This window comes from Elephantulus edwardii, unplaced genomic scaffold, assembly GCF_000299155.1.
Source record: "Elephantulus edwardii isolate Elephantulus edwardi_28Jun2011 unplaced genomic scaffold, EleEdw1.0 scaffold00044, whole genome shotgun sequence".
In the NCBI taxonomy this organism is placed as follows: Eukaryota; Metazoa; Chordata; class Mammalia; order Macroscelidea; family Macroscelididae; genus Elephantulus; species Elephantulus edwardii.
The window spans coordinates 2,023,690-2,042,611 of record NW_006399794.1 but is presented as its reverse complement, the minus strand read 5'-3'; the positions used below and the strand labels follow the sequence as shown (position 1 = coordinate 2,042,611).

Sequence of the window (18,922 nt, the reverse complement as noted above, 5' to 3'; positions counted from 1 at the left end):
TATCTGCTTGGATGTCAGCTATGGTCTCTTCAGGGTATATTCCCAGTAGTGGAATTGCTGGGTCAAATGGTATCTCTATTTGCAACGTTTTGAGAAAGCGCCATACTGCTTTCCACAGGAGTTGCACCATTTTACACTCCCACCAACAGTGAATCAGGGTTCCAGTTTCTCCACAACCTCACCAGCATTTGTTGCTTGAAGCTATATAAAATTATTACATAGACAGATTTTGATAAATGTGCTTTGACCTGTTTAGGAATATAGGTTAAATATGTGTACATGGTTTATATATAAGAAAAAATTCTGTAAGGAATATAATTAAATTTCATTGTGAGACATGGTTTTTGCAAGTTCAAGATGGATAGGAAAGAATTCTACTTTCTTCATTTTTCTTTTTTCATATCATATGTTATGTGAGTGAAAAGGGAAAATAGCAAATTTATTTTTTTTAATTAATATGAAATATTTTCTATTACAGCTTAGTGAAATCAGTGGTATTCCTTTGGACGATATAGAATTTGCCAAGGTAAACAGTTAACTTTCTCATCTCCATACTGGTGCACAGTAAACACATGTAACAGCATGGTTTACTTTTTTACTTGTTCTTTTCTCCTTAGGGTAGAGGAACTTTTCCTTGCGATATTTCTGTTCTTGATATTCATCAAGATTTGGACTGGAATCCCAAAGTTTCTACCTTGAATGTCTGGCCTCTTTATATCTGTGATGATGGTGCCGTCATATTTTATAGGTAATGTTCCCAGTATTTTGTAACTCTGATGATATGGAAGGGAGCTCTGGTCGTGTAGTGGATAGGGAGTTGTGCTGTTAACCCAAAGGTGATACCCTCTCTGGCAGTTTGAATACCAAGGTCTCAGCGAGAAAAAATGGGCTCTCTTCTCCCAGGTCATTTACAACCACTAAAACGCCGCTGATGCCTCGGACTATCCAGTAATGAATTTGAGAGACAGTTTGTGGGTTTTTAAAATAATATAAAAATTTCAGTATTCATTAAAAGATTCTTGTTTTCCATGAATGTCTTACCTATTATTAACATGATGTAGAACAACAATGAATAGAAAGGGAGAATAATAATACATGTTTTATTTTACCCGGTACATCTAAAACATTATCATTACAGCATATAATGAATATTTTTCAAAACGTTGTTATTATGTGCCATCAAGTTACTTGTTACTCATTGTGAACCTATGTACAACAACTCTGAACCCTTCTCTATCTTGAGCCAATTTCATTGTCCCTGACAAACCTTCCCCTGTTAACCCAGTCACTAAATCAATCCATTTCATCCAGAGTCTTCCTCTCTTGTACTGTACCTCCACCCTTCCAAACATGATGTTCCTCCTGGCACCATGCCCAAAGTATGTCAGACAGAGCTTCAATATACTTGCCTCCAAGGAGCAGCCTGGTTTCAACCTCCCTAAGACAGTCCTGTTTGTCCTCTTAGCAGTCCATTCAGTACACTTCTCCAGCAACACAACTTAAAGGTACCCATTCTTCTTTTATCTTCCTTACTCATTGTTCAGCTCTATGATTCATAGCAAGTAATTGCGAAGACTGTAGCCTCTTAAACCTTGTCTCTAGACTGACATCATTGCTCTGCATTGCTCTGGAGAAGTCCTTGACAGCAGACTTTCCCAATGCAATTTGTCTTTTGATGTCCTGGCTACTGGTACCAAGAGTGTTGATTGTGGAGCCAAGCAAGCTGAAGCTCTCAACAATCTCAGTCTCTTCTCTCTTTGTCATGATGCTGCCAGTTGGCCCAGTGGTGAGAATCTAATATACTATTCTGGTCATTTTTGGATCATTTTCAGCAAGATCTTGTTTGCATGTGATATTAATGATACTGTTTGATAATTTTCACACTCTGTCACATCACTTTTTTTTGGAATGGGAATAAATATGGATCTCTTCCAATCTGTTGGTCAGTTAGTTGTCCTCTAGATTACTTGGATGTGGTAAGCACATCCAGGGCAGCATCCCTTTGTTAAACCACGTCAGTTGATGTGCCGTCAATGTCTGGGGTCTTGTTTTTTGCTGATTCCTTTAGAGCAGCTTGAACTTCCTCCTTCATCCCCATTGGCTGTTGACCTGTGTTCTTTCGTGAAATTCTTCAGGTCTAGTCAGTTCTTTTGGTATAGTGACTCTGTGTTCTGCTTCCATCTTCTGTTGATGCCCTCAGCATCTTTTAAGTATTAAAACTCAAGGCTTGAATTTGTTCTTCCATTCCTTCAGCTTAAGAAATGCTTGAGTGAGTTTGTCCTTTTTGATTTTCCAACTCCAGCTCTTTATACATTTCACTATAATACTTTGTTTTTCCATGCTGCCCTTTGAAATCTAATGTTCGGCTCCCAAACATGTTGATTTCTTCCCTTTGCTTTGGCTTCTCAGTGCTCTAATGCAATATTCAGAGGCTCTTCTGACATTCATCTTGGTCTTCCTGTATCTTTGTGATTACCTTTTCCGTTCTTCGTGGGTAATATCCTTGATATTCTCCACAGCTCATCTGATCTTCGCTCATTAGTATTCAAGCCCTCAGACCTTTACCAGAGATGGTCTTTAAATTCAGGATGGATAGACTAAAGGTCAAACTTTGATTCTTCTGCATTTGATTTAATTTTTTTTTTTTTAGCTTCAGTTTGAACTTGCATACAAGTAGTTAATAATTTGTTCTACATTCTTCACCTGACCTAGTTTTCACAGCTGATATTAGTGAGCAATTATCCATTCTGGCTTGTAGCAAGACTTAGAAATATGATGGAGTTTTACTTTTAAGGACATGTGGTAGCTAACTGGTTAAATGCTTGACTTCTAACCAAAAGTCAGTAGTTCTAACTCAGTATTCATTCCACAGAAAGAGATGAAGCAGTTCTACTTTGTACTGTGAGGATCACTGAGTCAGAATCAATTCGCACAGTTCCTGTAAGACAGTACATGGTCAGCAAATGATTGTTGCTGTTACTACTAGTAATATTGTTGCTTTTAAGTACCATCGAGTCACCTGGACTCCTAGCAACCCTATATACAACAGTTCTGAAGCCTGCTCTACCTTGAGTCAGTCTCACTGTTTCCAATACACCTACCCCCACAGCTCCAGTTACTGTATCTATCCATCTCATCTGTTATCTCCTCCTGTGCTGTCCCTCTACCTTTCCAAGCATGATAATCCTTCTACAAGGACTGGTCCCCCAGCCTCATGCCTAGAGTATATGAGATGGAGCTTCAAGGAGAAACTTGGTTTTACCCTCTCCAAGACAGACCTATTTGTTTTCTTGGAGGTCCCTGGGATGTTGAAGACTCTAGCTCTCCAAACTACTAGTAATAACATGCACATTATTCTATGATAATTTTAGAAGTAAGAGTTAATGTAATAAACATATTAGAAATGTAATACTCCGAGAGTTTGGTATCATTTGAGTAATGGCCATCAGATTTTATTGAAACTTTATGCGTAGCACTGAAGCATAATTAATAGAGAAAGATAGCTTTACTGGTCTAATACATAATAAATATTTCAAATGTAGGGATAAAACAGAAGATCTAATGGAGTTGACAGATGAGCAAAGAAATGAACTAATGAAAAAAGAAAGCAGTCGACTCCAGAAGACTGGACATCGTGTAACGTACTCACCTCGTAAAGAGAAAGCACTGAAAATATATCTGGATGGAGCACCAAATAAAGATCTGGCTCAAGACTGACTCTGCTAGTATAGCATTTTCCCTGGGGGAGTTTGGTTTTAAATAGACGTTCACTACTACTGTGTAGTGCCATCATGGGCGGACACGGCTAGGGGTAACCAGCGACACCAGCACTGATTGGACTGCCCTTCACCAATCAGACGCTCAGTGCCCAGTGGGCCACTGTTTTGACTTGGAATCATGTTGTGCACTATAGTCAAATGTACTGTAAAGTGAAAAGGGATGTGCAAAAATATATATATTTAAAAAAAACAACCTGCAATTAGCAAAAGGGGAATGGGAATGAGTAAACTTCCTTTATTGTGGACAAATGTGCACCTAACCGCTAGTAAAACTAGCCTCAAACAGGATGCTCATAGCTTAATAATAAAAGCTGTGCAAAGGCCATGAATGAATGAATTTTCTGTTTCTTTCACTGATACACACATTACCTCATTGACAACTTGTAAGTAAATGCAACGTGTGTCGACTCTTGGAAAGCAACAAAATTAGGAACTGAAGAAAGGCATTCTCAGAACCAGCCGTAACCCAGTAAAGAATTGTGAAGTTGTGTTTTTGGGGTTTTTTGGTTTGTTTGTTTGTTTTTAAATTTTTTGCAGAGTATTAAGAACATTATTCTGGAACATCAAAATGTTTCTCTTAGACCACTCCCAGCAAACAGCAGCTCAGATTGCTGCAGTATTGTAATTATATCTGATTGTACTTAAGTTATGGATGTAGAGAATACATTTCACTCATTCATGCAGCATGTAAATAAAATGATCCTGTTGAGTTATCCTAATTGTAGTTCAACTATTTTCCCATGGTATTCTTTTCACATATCACTCATTATGTACATTTGTGTACATTGAAAAGTATAGCAATTTGTGTAAATGTAATCCTCAGTGAGGTTTCTCAGTGCTGGGTCCTGTAGGATTGTATTTGCCCTTGTTAATGAGGTTTTTCTGTTCAGTGGCTTCAGGGGGTTTTTTCTCCTTTCTGTACATTTAATTTTAAAGAATTAAAATTTGAATCCTTTTTAGTGCTCTTGTAAGTCCACTTTAACTTTTGAAGTTGATTTGTAGTTATATGTAGTTTAACTTTGGGGAAACGTCTTAACATCATAGTGGAAAAAACTCACTAGTAAGATGAGGCCAAGGTGCAGACTATTGCAGTCAACATGATATCCTTGCAGAGTCTATTAGGATCAGCAAGTTTCTGCTTTGCTAAATAAACTATTCAGTGAACACAACTCTACATCAATTTTGGAAATGCCATCTAATTTATAAAAAATCAATAAAAAGGTTTTGGTAAAACTTTTTTCATGTCAGATGCTGTTTACAACGATGAACATGCCAATAAAACATTTGTTCATTCTGTTGTGTTATTTTAGTCATTAAACTTTTGTGGATGGAAAATCTGGGTTAAAGATAGATTCATTTTCTTTAACATTTTGTAATGTGTATTGAATAATTAATCATATTTCTATATAAGGTATATTTATAGTGAAGTTCCCATAAAAGAAAAGATGTTACTATTTAACTTTTGGGAATCCTGTCAATATTTCAGAACAGATTTTTAGTCTTTTTTTTTTCTTTCAAGAAAGATATAATTAGAAAATAGTTATTAGCAGATGTTGGCTCTGGGGTTTGCATATAAAGATTGAAAACCCCACATCTTAAAATCTCATGGAATCCAATGGGGGGGCAGGTTTTTTTAGGGTATTTTTGGCTAATTTTTATTCCTTATAAAATGTGTAGCAGTCTGCTAGATTTAGATACTATTTTGAATTTGCATTGGTGGTGTTCTCAGAGAAAAGCGTGAATCATTTATGATAACTTGTCTTTCTCTAACTTGAAAGCTCTTTGATTCTGATACATGCCTGCATACTTGAGAAACAAAAATTACTTAAAAGAGACTGACTACTCCTATAACAGGAAGCTGACTTGTAAACAAAATGGACTTCTAAGTGTTTTTGTTTGATTTGGCTTAGCATTCTTCAAAATCAAATGGTAAAATTCTTCTCATATTGCTCCCATTTTGTGCCTTCTGCCCTGTTTTGTTTTTATTTATTCTGTTTTTAATTGCTGCTTCAAATTGCAGGCATAATACAAGAGTAGAATAAATATATTTCATAAAGAGAGAGAAAAATAAGCAGTCTCTTGCTTTTAGTGCCTGAAAGAGTGAAAACATAAGAGTGCACTTTATATTTTCATAAAGGAGGCAGGGAACTTTTCAAAATGAATTTTTTGGAGATGGGAACAGTGATTTGCTTGAGGGGGGTTGGCCATGTCAGCCCCTCTCAGCTTCATAAGTCAAGTATGAACCAAGAGAGCATGCACTGAGGTGTGGCCAAGTCCCCTGGAGCACAGGGCAGCAGCACGTGGTGGTGGTTCATCTCTTGAGCCCAGGAGAGGCTCCTTGCACATAATCATGGTCCTGCTACCCACATGTCATGCAAGAGTTGTTCCCCTACAGCGATGGATTTGACCTACCATGCACACCTGTCAGGGCAGTACCTACATTTTAGATGCAGGTGCTGAAGCAAGGGTGTGAATTCCGGCCAAAGAAGCCAAAGCTACTGTTTCCGGGCCATTCTGTGTGTAGCTCGTCTGTACCAAAATGTGTTAAGTCCTCTAACTGTGGAAGTCTATGTAAGGGCTGGTAGTCAAGATGAAATAAAGATGTCAGTGAAGGAACTCTATACTGGACTGTTTAGTGATCTCTTTTGTAATGTAATTGGAAAGAGTGAGAAAGTGGGGATGAATTTATACCCAAGTTAGGCAACAGTCAAGTGAAATCACTACTGGTTGTCAGTGGCACTGTTAAAAATGATATTGTACATCTTTAGACTGAGAGAAGAGAGGGCTGCAGACGTACAGTGTGGTCTAAGCAAAATGAGTGCATAGACTCAGCACTGCAGTGTGTTATTAAGCCTGGAAGTGACCTATGAATGTATGGAATACAATAAAGTCTTTTATTCTGGTTTATTAACTAGTATTTAAATGTCTTTCCTTTTCAATTGTACTCAAGTTCTTCAGATGAATTTTGTCTCCAGTATCAAAGCACTAACTAGCTCTTTTACACTTGTGACTTGCAAATTGTTGTTCAGAGTACATGGAATAGAGTATTATCTGAATGTGCAGGTTTTTGCTAAATAAAACTATTCCATCTACAAAACCTTGATAAATCCGTGTCTTAGACACTCGCAGGCTTGAGACAACCATTATATGAAGCTATCAATTCAGAAATCAGATGCAAAATTATGTGTGTATAGTTTTGTGGGGAGTTAAACTATCAGATTTTCACAGGATTTGATGGCTCAGATAAAGCTTGTAGACACTAAGTTTGATGTACAAGAAATCTGCAGATGTTCCTTCAACCACTTCATGTGAGGAAGAAGGAAGATTTCATTTCATTAGATACAATGTTAATTTTCAGAAATAGGAATCCTTGATAAAATTTTAAAAATGCTTTCAACTATTTGGGACCATTTACAAAAGAATATAGGGACCAAGGAGGGTTTGACTAGAAGAGAGTATTGGAGGGGATCTCATCTTTCCTTCCTGGTGACCATACTCCTTCCATCACCACTATTTCCTTCCCAACTAGAGAAAACAGTCATCTGATGGAGAGCCTGAGAGTTCATAAATTACTAATGGACCTTACCATTTTGCCTTAAAGCTGAAGACTGAGCTCCTCGTCACCAGCAAGTACACTTAATAGAATATTTAAGTGCACAGGTAATCCCACTTAAAAGATTATCAATTTATTGAGATAAAAATGTGCAACAGTTGTGTTGTTTTCCGTTAATATTACACTATATTGAATACCAGTATTTTCACTTTCCTTTGGGAAGTGAGCTTTTATGACGCTTTTCATATACTCCTTTAATTAAGTCATTGCCTTATTAAAACAGGCTGATCTTGTTAAGGTTTTCAGCATGAAGCCAGAGCTTCCCATCCCCTACAGCACTGTTTAGAGATGTGGGTTAGATGTGTTCACCACCATGCCTATCCCTGCCCCTTCCCGCAGCAGCTCTGCTAAGTAGTTTAAGAAAAGAGGGAAATCATCCACTTGTATGACAAATTCTTAACCAGGGGTGGGGCAGGTGGGGGGAGAGTAATCTCCAGACACTATTTGTGGGCCCTTCAACCTGCGTTCAACTCCTGCTGGCAGATTTAACCCCACATTCCTCTAGAGCACGTTCCACTTTGAGCTGCAAGTGGGCCAAGGCAAATCTTCAATCACTACATCTTTCTTCCATTCCCCCATCTCTGGGAATGTGGGAACTCCAAAGCCATCTTCTGTGCCTGCCAGGAAGAAAAGATACAGTCCTTCCTCCACTGGCCATCCTAACAAGCCTCTCAATGTTCCTTCTGTGCTAGTTTAGTGACAAATACCAAGGGCCTACAATTCATTAATTGTACAGCCATCCCTCCTGTCACCTATACACTATGAATGCTTTTCTCAGTGTTTTCATTGTATACTTTAGGGAGCAAGTCTATATATTCTAAATTGGTAAGGACATTTCCCAGGCATTACAATCTCCCAAGAGTTGATTTCCTAACCACACCTAGGATTGGGTTTTTGATTTTGGGTTGGTTTGGGGTGTTTTTTTTTTTGGGGGGGGTATTTGGGTTTATTTGTTTATGTAGGGTAGTTGCTTTGCTGGTTCTGCTAAAGTGGGATTGGGGTGCCAGCTCTTCAGTTACTTGCCCTCTGAACTTAGAAACCCAACCTGACTATGAAAAAGAAACGTCAAAATAAATTCTTTAGCTGCTCGACTGCTTGAAAGGGAGTGAGGATAGCAAAGCCATTCCTCACTAGAAGGGCCCCCTTTTCTTCAACTCTCATCCTTATTCCCTACAAGCCTAAACAACTTAAGTAAGAAAAGATACTCTTCCGGTTATGGTCTCTTTGGGGTATAGTCCCAGTAGTGGAATTGCTGGGTCAAATGGTATCTCTATTTGCAACTTTTTGAGAAAGCGCCATGCCACCTTCCACAGTGGTTGCACCATTTTTCACTCCCACCAACAGTGAATAAAGGTTCCAGTTTCTCCACAACCTTGCCAGCATTTGTTGCTTGCTATTCTGTTAAATTTTGCTATTCTAAAAAAATAAAAAATTTTGCTATTCTGACTGGGGTGAGATGATACCTCATAATTGTTTTGATTTACATCTCTCTCTAGCTAGGGAACTGACATCCAAGCAGATATAAGCACACTCATGTTTATTGCAGCTTTGTTCACAATAGCAAGGAGTTGGAAACAACCCAGGTGCCCATCAAAAAACGAATGGATAGAGAAGCTGTAGTATATTCACACAATGGAATACTATGCTGCATTGAAAAATAAGGAACTCAGGCAATATTATTCAAAAATGGGTGACCCTGGAGGACATTATGCTGAGTGAAATATCTCAGTCACAAAAGGACAAATACTGCATGGTGCCACTGGTGTAGAATGGGCCTGATACCAGGGTTGGTGTAAGACTGAGGAAACTGGATAAATTATGTATACTGCATTGAAACAGATGAGGGAGAGAATAATTTAAAAGTGATATAGGGTATTATAGTTATCACAAGAATCCAGAATTAAGGGGGTGTGGTGGAGTGTACCTGGGGCAGTGGGAGGGGTGCAGGGGGATTGTATGCCAAAGAAAGAATTTTACTTTTTCGAAGAGAGGAGCAAACGGGGGGGGGACTGGACAGGGAGAAAAGTGCAACAATGGAAGAATGGAAATCCAAAATCTAAATGATTATTAAAATTTAAAAAAAAAAAAACACCACCATAACTCTTCCAGAAGAGAGAAAAGTCACTCAGAAGAAAGAGGAGAGGGTAGGGCATTCACCAGAAAATCTTTTTGACCCAATATTCCTATTCTGGCAGGTTGGCCATTCTTACTGTAGATAGTTGAGGAACAGATTTAGCCTGCCTTACATACACAATCCTCCTTTTTCCAGAGTTCTACACTGGAGGATGTGAGGTGGCTGAGTTGGAGTAATAGAGCTGTATTTTGTTCTCTCTGGCTATTAATCATCTTTCATCTAGCTTCTGTACAAGTTAGGGATGGTTTTGGTTTCAAATACAAGAAGGGTTAAAAGCAGCTTGATAATAGTGGTTTCTGTTCAAAACAAAACAAAAAACCTGTAACAGTCCAGATAGGGTTGATAACAATTTATTTCCTCCCCAAAGTCATCAGGGACTTAGACTCTTAATTTTCAGTGTTAAGTGGAATAATAGTCCCCCAAATGGGTCCACCACCACTTACTTATATGTCAGTCTGCTGTACTGTGGGGGCTTGGATGTTGATATGATGGTGGACGTTGTGCCACGGGTATCTGAGATAACCACCAAAGTCACCTACAGTGGACAGATTTCAGTGGTGCTTCCAGACTAAGACCGGAAGCAGGACTGGTTATCCACTTCTGAAATAATGGGTACTTGAGAACCCTCTGAAAGAGAGCAGAACATTAATATATACTTCCGGAAGATGAGTATCTCAGCTTGGAAGGCATTCAAAACACAGCTGGGGAACTGCTGCCCCCTCAAAGTAGAGTGTCTCTTCATGACTTAGTATAAAACTTTGAGCTAATGAAGAATCTTCATTTGCTGATGTGATAGGACTCGAAATTAAGATAACAGTTCTAAACATCCATTGATAATTGGAACATTGACTGTACAAAATCTGAATCTAGGAAAATTTGGCATTTTAAAAAATGAAATTGTATAAAGATATCACACATATTAGTGATTGAAAATGGATTGGCACAGGCCAATTTTGAATCATATGTGATTGCTAGGAATGACAAACTGAAGAGGAATGACACAGAATTAGTCATCAAAAACATTTCAAAATAAATTCTGAAGTATAATGCTGTCAGGATAGTAGGCAAAGGTATTCAATGAAGACCTGTTTACACAATTAATTCCAATTTACGCATCAACCACTAAAGTAAAAGATAAATTGAGGAATCCTACAATTTCGTATTTGGATCCACAATCAACACTCTTGTCACCAGCAGTCAGGAAATCAAAAGACAAGTTGCTTTAGGAAAGTCTGCTGTCAGGGACTTCTCCAACAACATCAGCCTAGAGACCAAGGTGAGCCAGATCCAGGCCATGGTCTTCTCAATTGCTGCTAAGCATCTGTGAGCTGGACCATGAATAAGAATGAAAGAAGAACCAATGCATTTGAGTCATGGTGCTGGAAAAGAGTATTGAACATACCACAGACCTCCAAGAGAACAAACACATCTATCCTGGAGAGGGTGAAACCAGATTGCTCCTTGGATTCAAGGAATTTGAAACTGCATCTCACATACTTTGGGCATGTTACCAGGAGGGACCAGTCCTTGGAGAAGGACATCATGATTGGAATGGTAGAGGGTCAGTGCAGGAGAGAAAGACCCTAAATGAGAAGGATTGACAGTGACTGTGGCAGTGAGATCAAGTGTGTCAATGAATCACGTGATGAGACTAGCTTGGGATAGGGCAGAGTTTAGAGCTATTGATCATAGAGTTGCCATAAGTCCTAATTGATTCAATGGCACTTAACAACAACTCTGGTAGCTTAGTGCTAAAAAGCGGCTGAAAGCATGCAGTTTGAATCCATCAGCTGCTTCACAGGAGGATGGTCAATCTCCCATGTGGTTTACTGCCTCTGAAAACCCACTGGAAGGTCAGCTATGTGTTGGTTCCAGCTTGATGGCACATTGCAACTGCAACAACCAACTTGTGCAATCTCAAATTGATCAAACATGCAGTTAAGAAGCATTCATAGTATGGCAAATGATAAAGTTGTGCAGATGTTTTGGCACAGTCTTATGAATGCCAGTTGCTTTGTTTTCTAGGTAAAGGTAAACTGGTTTCCAGTTACAAAGCTATTTCTCTTTTGCTACTTTTTATCATTTACCACAGCTTTTTTTTTTTTTTTTACTTTGTCACAGATGTATCCCATAACTTTGGAATGATTTGTACTTTAAGTTTCTTGAGAGATTAGAAATTATTTTTCTTCCTTTTTTTTTTTTTAGAAAATGTTGGTATTTAATGTTCCAAGAGAGTTTTGTCCTTGCAAAATTTGTTGAACATTCAGACATATAAACAAGAGGCTGCAAGATAGAGAGATTTTTAATTCGGCAAAAAAGCCTCTAAGTGAGAGTTTTAACTTAAAAGTTATTCCTTCTTTATGTTTAACTTTATTTTTAACTTTACATTGTCTGGGGTAGAGGAGGAGGAAGGCCATAAAAGAAAAGGTAGAAGTAAGAAAACTATGCTTGCTTAAAGTAAGAACTTTATTACCTCTCACGTCAACAGTAACATGAGGTTCCATTGGTAGGATTGGTAGGATGCAGGAGGCTGATTCCCATCATAGGGGTCATTATAGCTGAACCTTGTCAGTTGGACTCTGCCAGCACTCCTGTTATTGCTAACATAGACATCTGGTGCCTTGAAGGAGGTCAACAGCATTCCCTGCTTTATAGCAGTCTGGACATTTTATCTTCTAACAGCCTAGCCTTTCCTGTCAGATGTCTCAATCACCTTGAAATGGGAAGAGTATTCTGCATTACTCAGGTTCATCCAATCTACTCACATGAGTTCTTAAAAGCTGAGAACCTCTCTTAGTTTCAGAGAGCCAGAGCTGAGGCAGAATGAAGATCTGACCTGTTACTGGCTGTGAAGAAGCCACCAGTGAAGGAAGATGAGTAATCTCTGGAAATTAGAGGAAGGGAGTGATTTTCCTCTATAGCTTCTGGGAAAGAATGCAGCTCTGCAGACAGATTTTAGAGAGAGGATGCTCAACTTCCAATGTACAGAAATACATAATAATAAATTTTGTTTACATCACCAAATTTGTGATTCATTTGTCACAATGGCAATAGAAAGCAAATATACATTAATGCTGCCACCTTGAAAGACTCATTGTACATGATTATAAGAGCTACTTGAGGCATCCTAAAATACCTGTTCTCAGAGCTAGAACACAAGGAACCTGACACATGGCAAGGGCTTCCTTCCGCATGCCTCTTTCATCTGGCAGGGATAAAATTCCTTCCCATAAATTGTTGGCAGTCTTCTTATAAGTCAGCCAGAGTTGAGTCATGTGATTATCCCTAGCTAGACAGGAGCCTGGGGAAGCAAGGGTTTTCCAGTCTCTGTGGAAGGAAAAGGGAGAGGAAAAGAGGATCAAGAAAGGGTTTTGAGTAGCCAAACCTTGGTAGGCTGGATTTGAGAGAAGAGTAAAGAGCAAGAATCAAATACCAAGTGCCCCCTTGAACCCCAACTCTTAATACATTTTATGCAATCTTGTGATCAGAGGAGATGGATGCAACAGCTACTTTATACAGGCATCGTTTTACTGCAATCACATTCTTGCACTTCTCGGTCACCACGATTCTTATAAACTGAAGGTTTAGGGTAACCTTAAATGGAGTCAATCTCTTGCCACCATTTTTTTTTCTAACAGTATGCACTCATTTTGTATCTCTTTGTGACACTTTGGCCGTTTTTGCAATAGTTAAAGCTTTCGCATACTCTATTGTACACTCCGTGGACTATGTACAGTGCAAACATAAATGTATTGATGTGAAAACCCTAAAATTTCGTACTTGCTCTTGTTTTTGCTTTACTGTAATGATCTGGAACAGTATCTTCAAGGCATGTCTAGATCTGAATTTCAGCGTAGTGTTTTGCAAGGGCTCTCATGCTTCTAAATGTGTATGACTATAGTTAAATAGCTGTAACAGGGTGATATCACCAACTGCACATGAGCTCTGGCGGCCTAATGAGTAAGAAGTTACACTGCCAACCCTAAGGCAGGTTATTCAAATCCACCAGCTGCTCCACAGGAAAAAGATAGGCAATCTCCTCTTGTGCCATTTACAACCTGTGAAAAGTGCACCAGATGGTCTGCTATGAATCAGATGCAACTCCTCGGCAATTAGCTGAATACACATAAGCTAGGGGGTGAGGGCAGTTTATTATTCACCAATGTCTCCCTGGCACCTACCACAGAGCCTGACACACTCTAGGTTATTACATTTTTTAATTATTATTAAATTTTATTAGTATTAATGAACATTTACAGAGATTTGGGGTTTTCATTCATTCATTGTTGCACTGTTTGGTTGTTGTTTTTTTTTTGTTGCACTGTTTTCTCTACCCCCCTCCCCAGTTTGTTCTTCTTCCCCCCCACCCCGAATGTCTGTTTTAATTGTCCAATTGCCACAGTGCTTGTCAAAGCCAGTTCTGATTAATCTCCTTTGTCAGTGTGTCCTTTGCCATTCCCTATCCCTCCTCCCTGAGAGAGACTTCACCCTGATTCATAAGGAAAAGGGGATGGCATATTCTCTTAGCTACTTCCTGATGAAAAGTGACGCTGTAGGTTTCAGGCTGAAGATCTTCTCTCACTACTCTAAAGGGCCCCTTTGGCAGTAGGAAACACATAGACTATTATGGAGATTGATTTTGGAATTTAGATGCATTGTTATCAATTGTGCTTAGCCGTACATGTTCATATCCTTGAAGATGTATCATGGAAGTGTTGCAGCCTAGAAGACACAAATTTAACTAACAAGTTAAAAGTACATGAGTCAAAAATTAAAAAGCAATAATATTCCGAGTAGAGGTTCTAGTAGTGGCACAAATCAAGTTACAGACGGCAGGTGGTTCTTACAATAAAAGGCCTATAGACTAGCACTTTGTCTATTATACTGTACAGGTTAGGAACCACAAGATGTAGAGGCTCAACTATGTCGTTTATGGTTCTTAAGTCCTGGAGCAAATTCCATCTACCACTGGGTTGTTTTACAACTTGGAAGTTCACATGCAAGGTAGAGGTGAAGTAAGGAACTGCTTATGAGGTTTTCCTGTCCATTCCAACAACTAAGAAATAGTGAGAAGAGTTGGGACCTCAGAAGGCTTTTAGGACCAATTAGTAGGCTCTGTGTCCAGGAGGAAACGAATATACTTACCAGTAATGTTAATGCTCACCCACAGCTCTTCTGGGAGGATCTAAATCATTGAAGTGTCCTCCTTTGTTTCCCACTGGGAGCTGGGGCCTGTCAGTCCTGTCTGCCACGAGGACCTGATTTGGGCCACCTTCCTCTTACCAAAACCATTTATGGAAAATAGGTACTGCATTGGAACATGTATTTCTGGATTGGAAATGATGATATTGTTAATACTCCTAGCCTTAAGTTTAAAAGATTATAATGTTCAAAATTATTTGTTATACATTTGCTTAAATTTTTCCCTCTTTCAACAACTGGGATCTAGAGGGAAGAGAAAAGACCAGAGAATGGCCAAAATTATTAGGGCAGCTATTGCTGCCAGTTTAGGGCCTGTGCCAGGAAAAGGAAGTCTTACTCATATACAGTGCCACTCAAAGGTAATAAAGGAGGTCAGAATTGCTTCCACTGTGGAAAGCTGGGCCACTTCAGTAGACAGTGTCACAGACGAGAGCCACAGATAGGCAAGGGAGTAGAGAGGAAGCTCCCACTCACTTGCTTTAAGTGTGCCTCTGAAGGACACTTGGCCAAGGTTATTACATTTTTGTTGAATGAAGATATTGTCTCTGAAGACTTCCCCAAATTTAACCTGTCCTCCTCAAACAAAAACCTGCTGCTATCAAGTTGATTCCAAATTGGAGTGACCCTGATAGAAGTGGACTCCCTGTACTCCAGACACTTTTAATTTCATGCTGTTCTCCCCAAATGGCATGCTCTCTTTTGCTTTCTTCCTTCTGTCCATGGTCCATAATGCCCTTCCCTATTCCTTTTAAACTCCTGTCCTCCTTCAAGAGCCAGTTCACATCCAAGCTCTCTCAAGTTACTTGTTCCTTTGAGGCTCCTATACTTTCTGCTCTGATATTGGGTTGAGCCCTTTTGCTTTGGCACTGCTTGGTTTGACTGCATCTCCACTGTGTGGCAATGAAGCCTGTATCTGGAAAACTTTAAACTACCAGAGCCCATCACAGCACTTGGTCTGAGCGGGTTCACAATATTTATCTGCCGAGTGAAGCAATGATGTAAGGGGACAGGTAATTTATGACACTTGGGGGAGAACAGTTCTGTATCTGATCTTAAAATAAGCAGAATATCCAGTTAACTGGCCTAATATCATAGTTAGGGCTTCTCTTCTTTCTCTTACCTCTCTGAGTAGTGTCTGGGGTCTTAAAATTTGTAAAATAGCCATTCAAGCAACTATTGGTCTTTACTTGTCTGGAGGAACAGAGGAAGAAAGTCAATAATAGAAGGTAATGGAATATGAAACTAATTGCCTCCAGAAACAATTAGCTTCTTTGTCATGAGACGAGCATTGAATGGTGCCCAGTCACCAGTAGTGAATATTCTGATTAAAGAGTCTAGAAAATAACTTTGATCAAATGGGAGAAAAGGCAAGGCACAATTTCAAATTCTTATGGAATCTAGATGTTCTGACACCGCATTATGTTCCTGAGATAATCTTTAAACCTCAAACCAAAAATATCCCCTGTAGTCTTTTTAATTCTAAACAACAATTCAGCTTCACTATTAGTTTAGGAGCTCTGGTAGCCTAGTGGTAAGAAGCTGCACTACAATCCTAAAAGGCACATGGTTCAAATCCACCAGTTGCTCCATGGGAGAAGGATGAGTAATCTCCTCTCATCTAATTTACTGTCTCTGAAAACCTACTGGAGGGTCAGCTAAGGGTCAGTTACAACTCAATGGCTCACAACAATAAGTCAAGAATTCTCCCTAAGAAACACTACTGCCTTCTTTCAAGGTCAAGATGGTATCATATTTACAACAGTAACTTAAAAGATAGATTATTTTTTTTTTAAACCTTAGGGAACTGTGAATTTCTGTTAATGAGGGAGAGGGGGGAAAATCCTAAAAGGACGCTGAATATGGGTTGTACAGCTTGAAGTATGTAATCAGTGTTAAGAATTGGCACGGAATGAATATAAGGATCCAAGGGGAGTGGGGGAAGAGAGAAAGCAGAGGGATGAGGATGTGCAGGGGGATAAAGGATTAATTATGGGGTTGTACAATTTGATGGGGGAGGTGAGGGAAATTGAAAAATCTGTTCTGGAAAACAATGTATTTGAATTTTGTAAATAAACTACTATAAAAAAAAAGTCAACTTGGGGAGGGGGAAGGGAGAGAGAGGGGGTAAAATGTGCAACAATGAATGAATGAAAATCTAACTTTTCTGTAAACTTTTGTTAAAATGACAATTAAAATAAAAAATGTTATTTAAAAAATTGGCACCAAGAAATGGATTACTTGCATATGTTCTGCTGTACATATTCTCAGTAGCAACAACAAAAAGGAAAGAAATTATTTAAAAATAGTTTCTAGGGAAAGGAGAAAAGTGCAACGATGAATGACTGGAAACCCAAAGTCTCTAAACTTTAATCTTTTTTTTTAAAAAAAAAAAGTTTCTCGGCTCTCTGCTCCTGGTTGATCCAGATTGCCCTTTCTTCTCGTGCAGCCTCAGCTGCATCCCTGAGACACGATGGTGAAGGTCGGAGTAAATGGATTTGGCCTCATTGGGCGCCTGGTCACCAGAGCTGTTTTTAACTCTGGCAAAGTGAATGTTGTCGCCATCAATGATCTCTTCATTGATCTCAGCTACATGGTCAATCTGTTCCAATGTGATTCCACCCATGGCAAGTTCAACGGCACTGTCAAGGCTGAGAATGGGAAGCTGGTCATCAATAAGAAAGCCATCATTATCTTCCAGGAGCGAGATCCCGCCAACATCAAGTGCGGTAATGCTGGTGCTGAGTATGTTGTGGAGCCCACTGGTGTCTTCACAACCTTGGAGAAGGCTGGGGCCAAAGGGGTAATCATCTCTGTTCCTTTTGCTGATGCCCCCATGTTTGTGATGGATGTGGACCATGAAAACTATGACAACTCAAGATTGTCAGCAATGCCTCCTGCACCACCAACTGCTTGGCTTCCCTGGCCAAGGTCATCCATGACAACTTCGGCATTGTAGAGGGACTCATGACCACAGTCTATGCCATCACTGCCACCCAGAAGACTGTGGATGGCCCCTCTGGAAAGCTGTGGCGTGATGGCCGTGGAGCTGCCCAGAACATCATCCCTGCATCTACTGGCACTGCTAAGGCTGTGGGCTAGGTCATCCCTGAACTGAATGGGAAACTTAACAGCATGGCTTTCCACGTCCCCAACCCCATTATGTCAGTTGTGGACCTGACCTGCCTTCTGGAGAAAGCTGCCAAATATGAAGACATCAAAAAAAGTAGTAAAGCAGGCATCAGAAGGGCCCCTCAAGGGCATCCTGGGATACACTGAAGACTAGGTTGTCTCCTTGACTTCAATAGTGACCCCCATTCTTCCACCTTTGATGCTGGGGCAGGCATTGCTCTGAACCACTTTGTCAAACTCATTTCCTGCTATGACAATGAACTTGGCTACAGCAACCAGGTGGTCAACCTGATGGTTCACATGGCCTCCAAAGAGTAAGAGCCCCTTAGACCACCAGCCCCAGCAATAGCACTAGAAGAGAGAGAGAGATCCTCAGCTACTGGGGAGTCCTTGCCCCAACCTGATCCTCCCCTACACTGAGAATCTCACATCCTTGACACAAGTTTCCATCAAAGTCCCCTGCAAAAGGGGAGGGGCCTGGAGAGCCCATCTTGTCATGTACCATCAATAAAGTACACTGTACTCAGCCAAAAAAAAAAAAAAGTTTCTCTTTGAAGGACTAGACTAGCTGCTTTTGTTTGACTTCCAGCTCTTACCACTTAATCTTTTTGAACCTTTATTTCTTCATCTGTTAGAGAAAATGCTCATGGAATTCAGTGAATATTGAATGAGACAAATTTGGTAAAGTGCCTAATCTGTTACTTGCCAGTCAACCTTTAATAGATAGTAGTTTTATGATGTACTAAACTCTGGTGGCCTAGTGGTAAGAAGCTGTGCTGCGATCCTAAAGACACACAGTTCAAATCTACCAGCTTCTCCTCTGAAGAATGATGGGAAATCTTCTCCCGTGCAATTTACTGCCTCTGAAAATCCACTGGAGGATGTGCGATGAGTTAGGTTTGACTCAATGGTGCACAATGACAAGTTTTGTAATGATAGTCTTTGAAGGACTTAAATGTATTATGGCCCAGATTGCTTTTAATTACAGTAGGCTCCCAAGGAAAGGGTCAGCACTGATTTCCAGAAATCAAAACAAAACATCACTTGTACCTTTAAAACGAATTC

The 18,922-nt window shown here is 39.6% G+C and overlaps 1 protein-coding gene across 2 annotated transcripts in view; it reads left to right on the top strand.

Annotated features, from left to right (window-relative positions):
* The window catches only part of USP47 (ubiquitin specific peptidase 47), a 137,564-nt gene extending 131,649 nt beyond the window's left edge, over window positions 1-5,915 (top strand). For both annotated transcript variants that reach the window (XM_006885411.1, XM_006885410.1), the window contains 3 exons: window positions 479-526; window positions 618-748; window positions 3,543-5,915. In XM_006885411.1, coding sequence (XP_006885473.1) covers window positions 479-526; window positions 618-748; window positions 3,543-3,717 — 354 coding nt within the window. In that variant the 3' untranslated portion in view covers window positions 3,718-5,915. The remainder of the gene's footprint in view (window positions 1-478; window positions 527-617; window positions 749-3,542) is intronic.
* The last annotated feature ends 13,007 nt before the right edge of the window (window positions 5,916-18,922 follow it).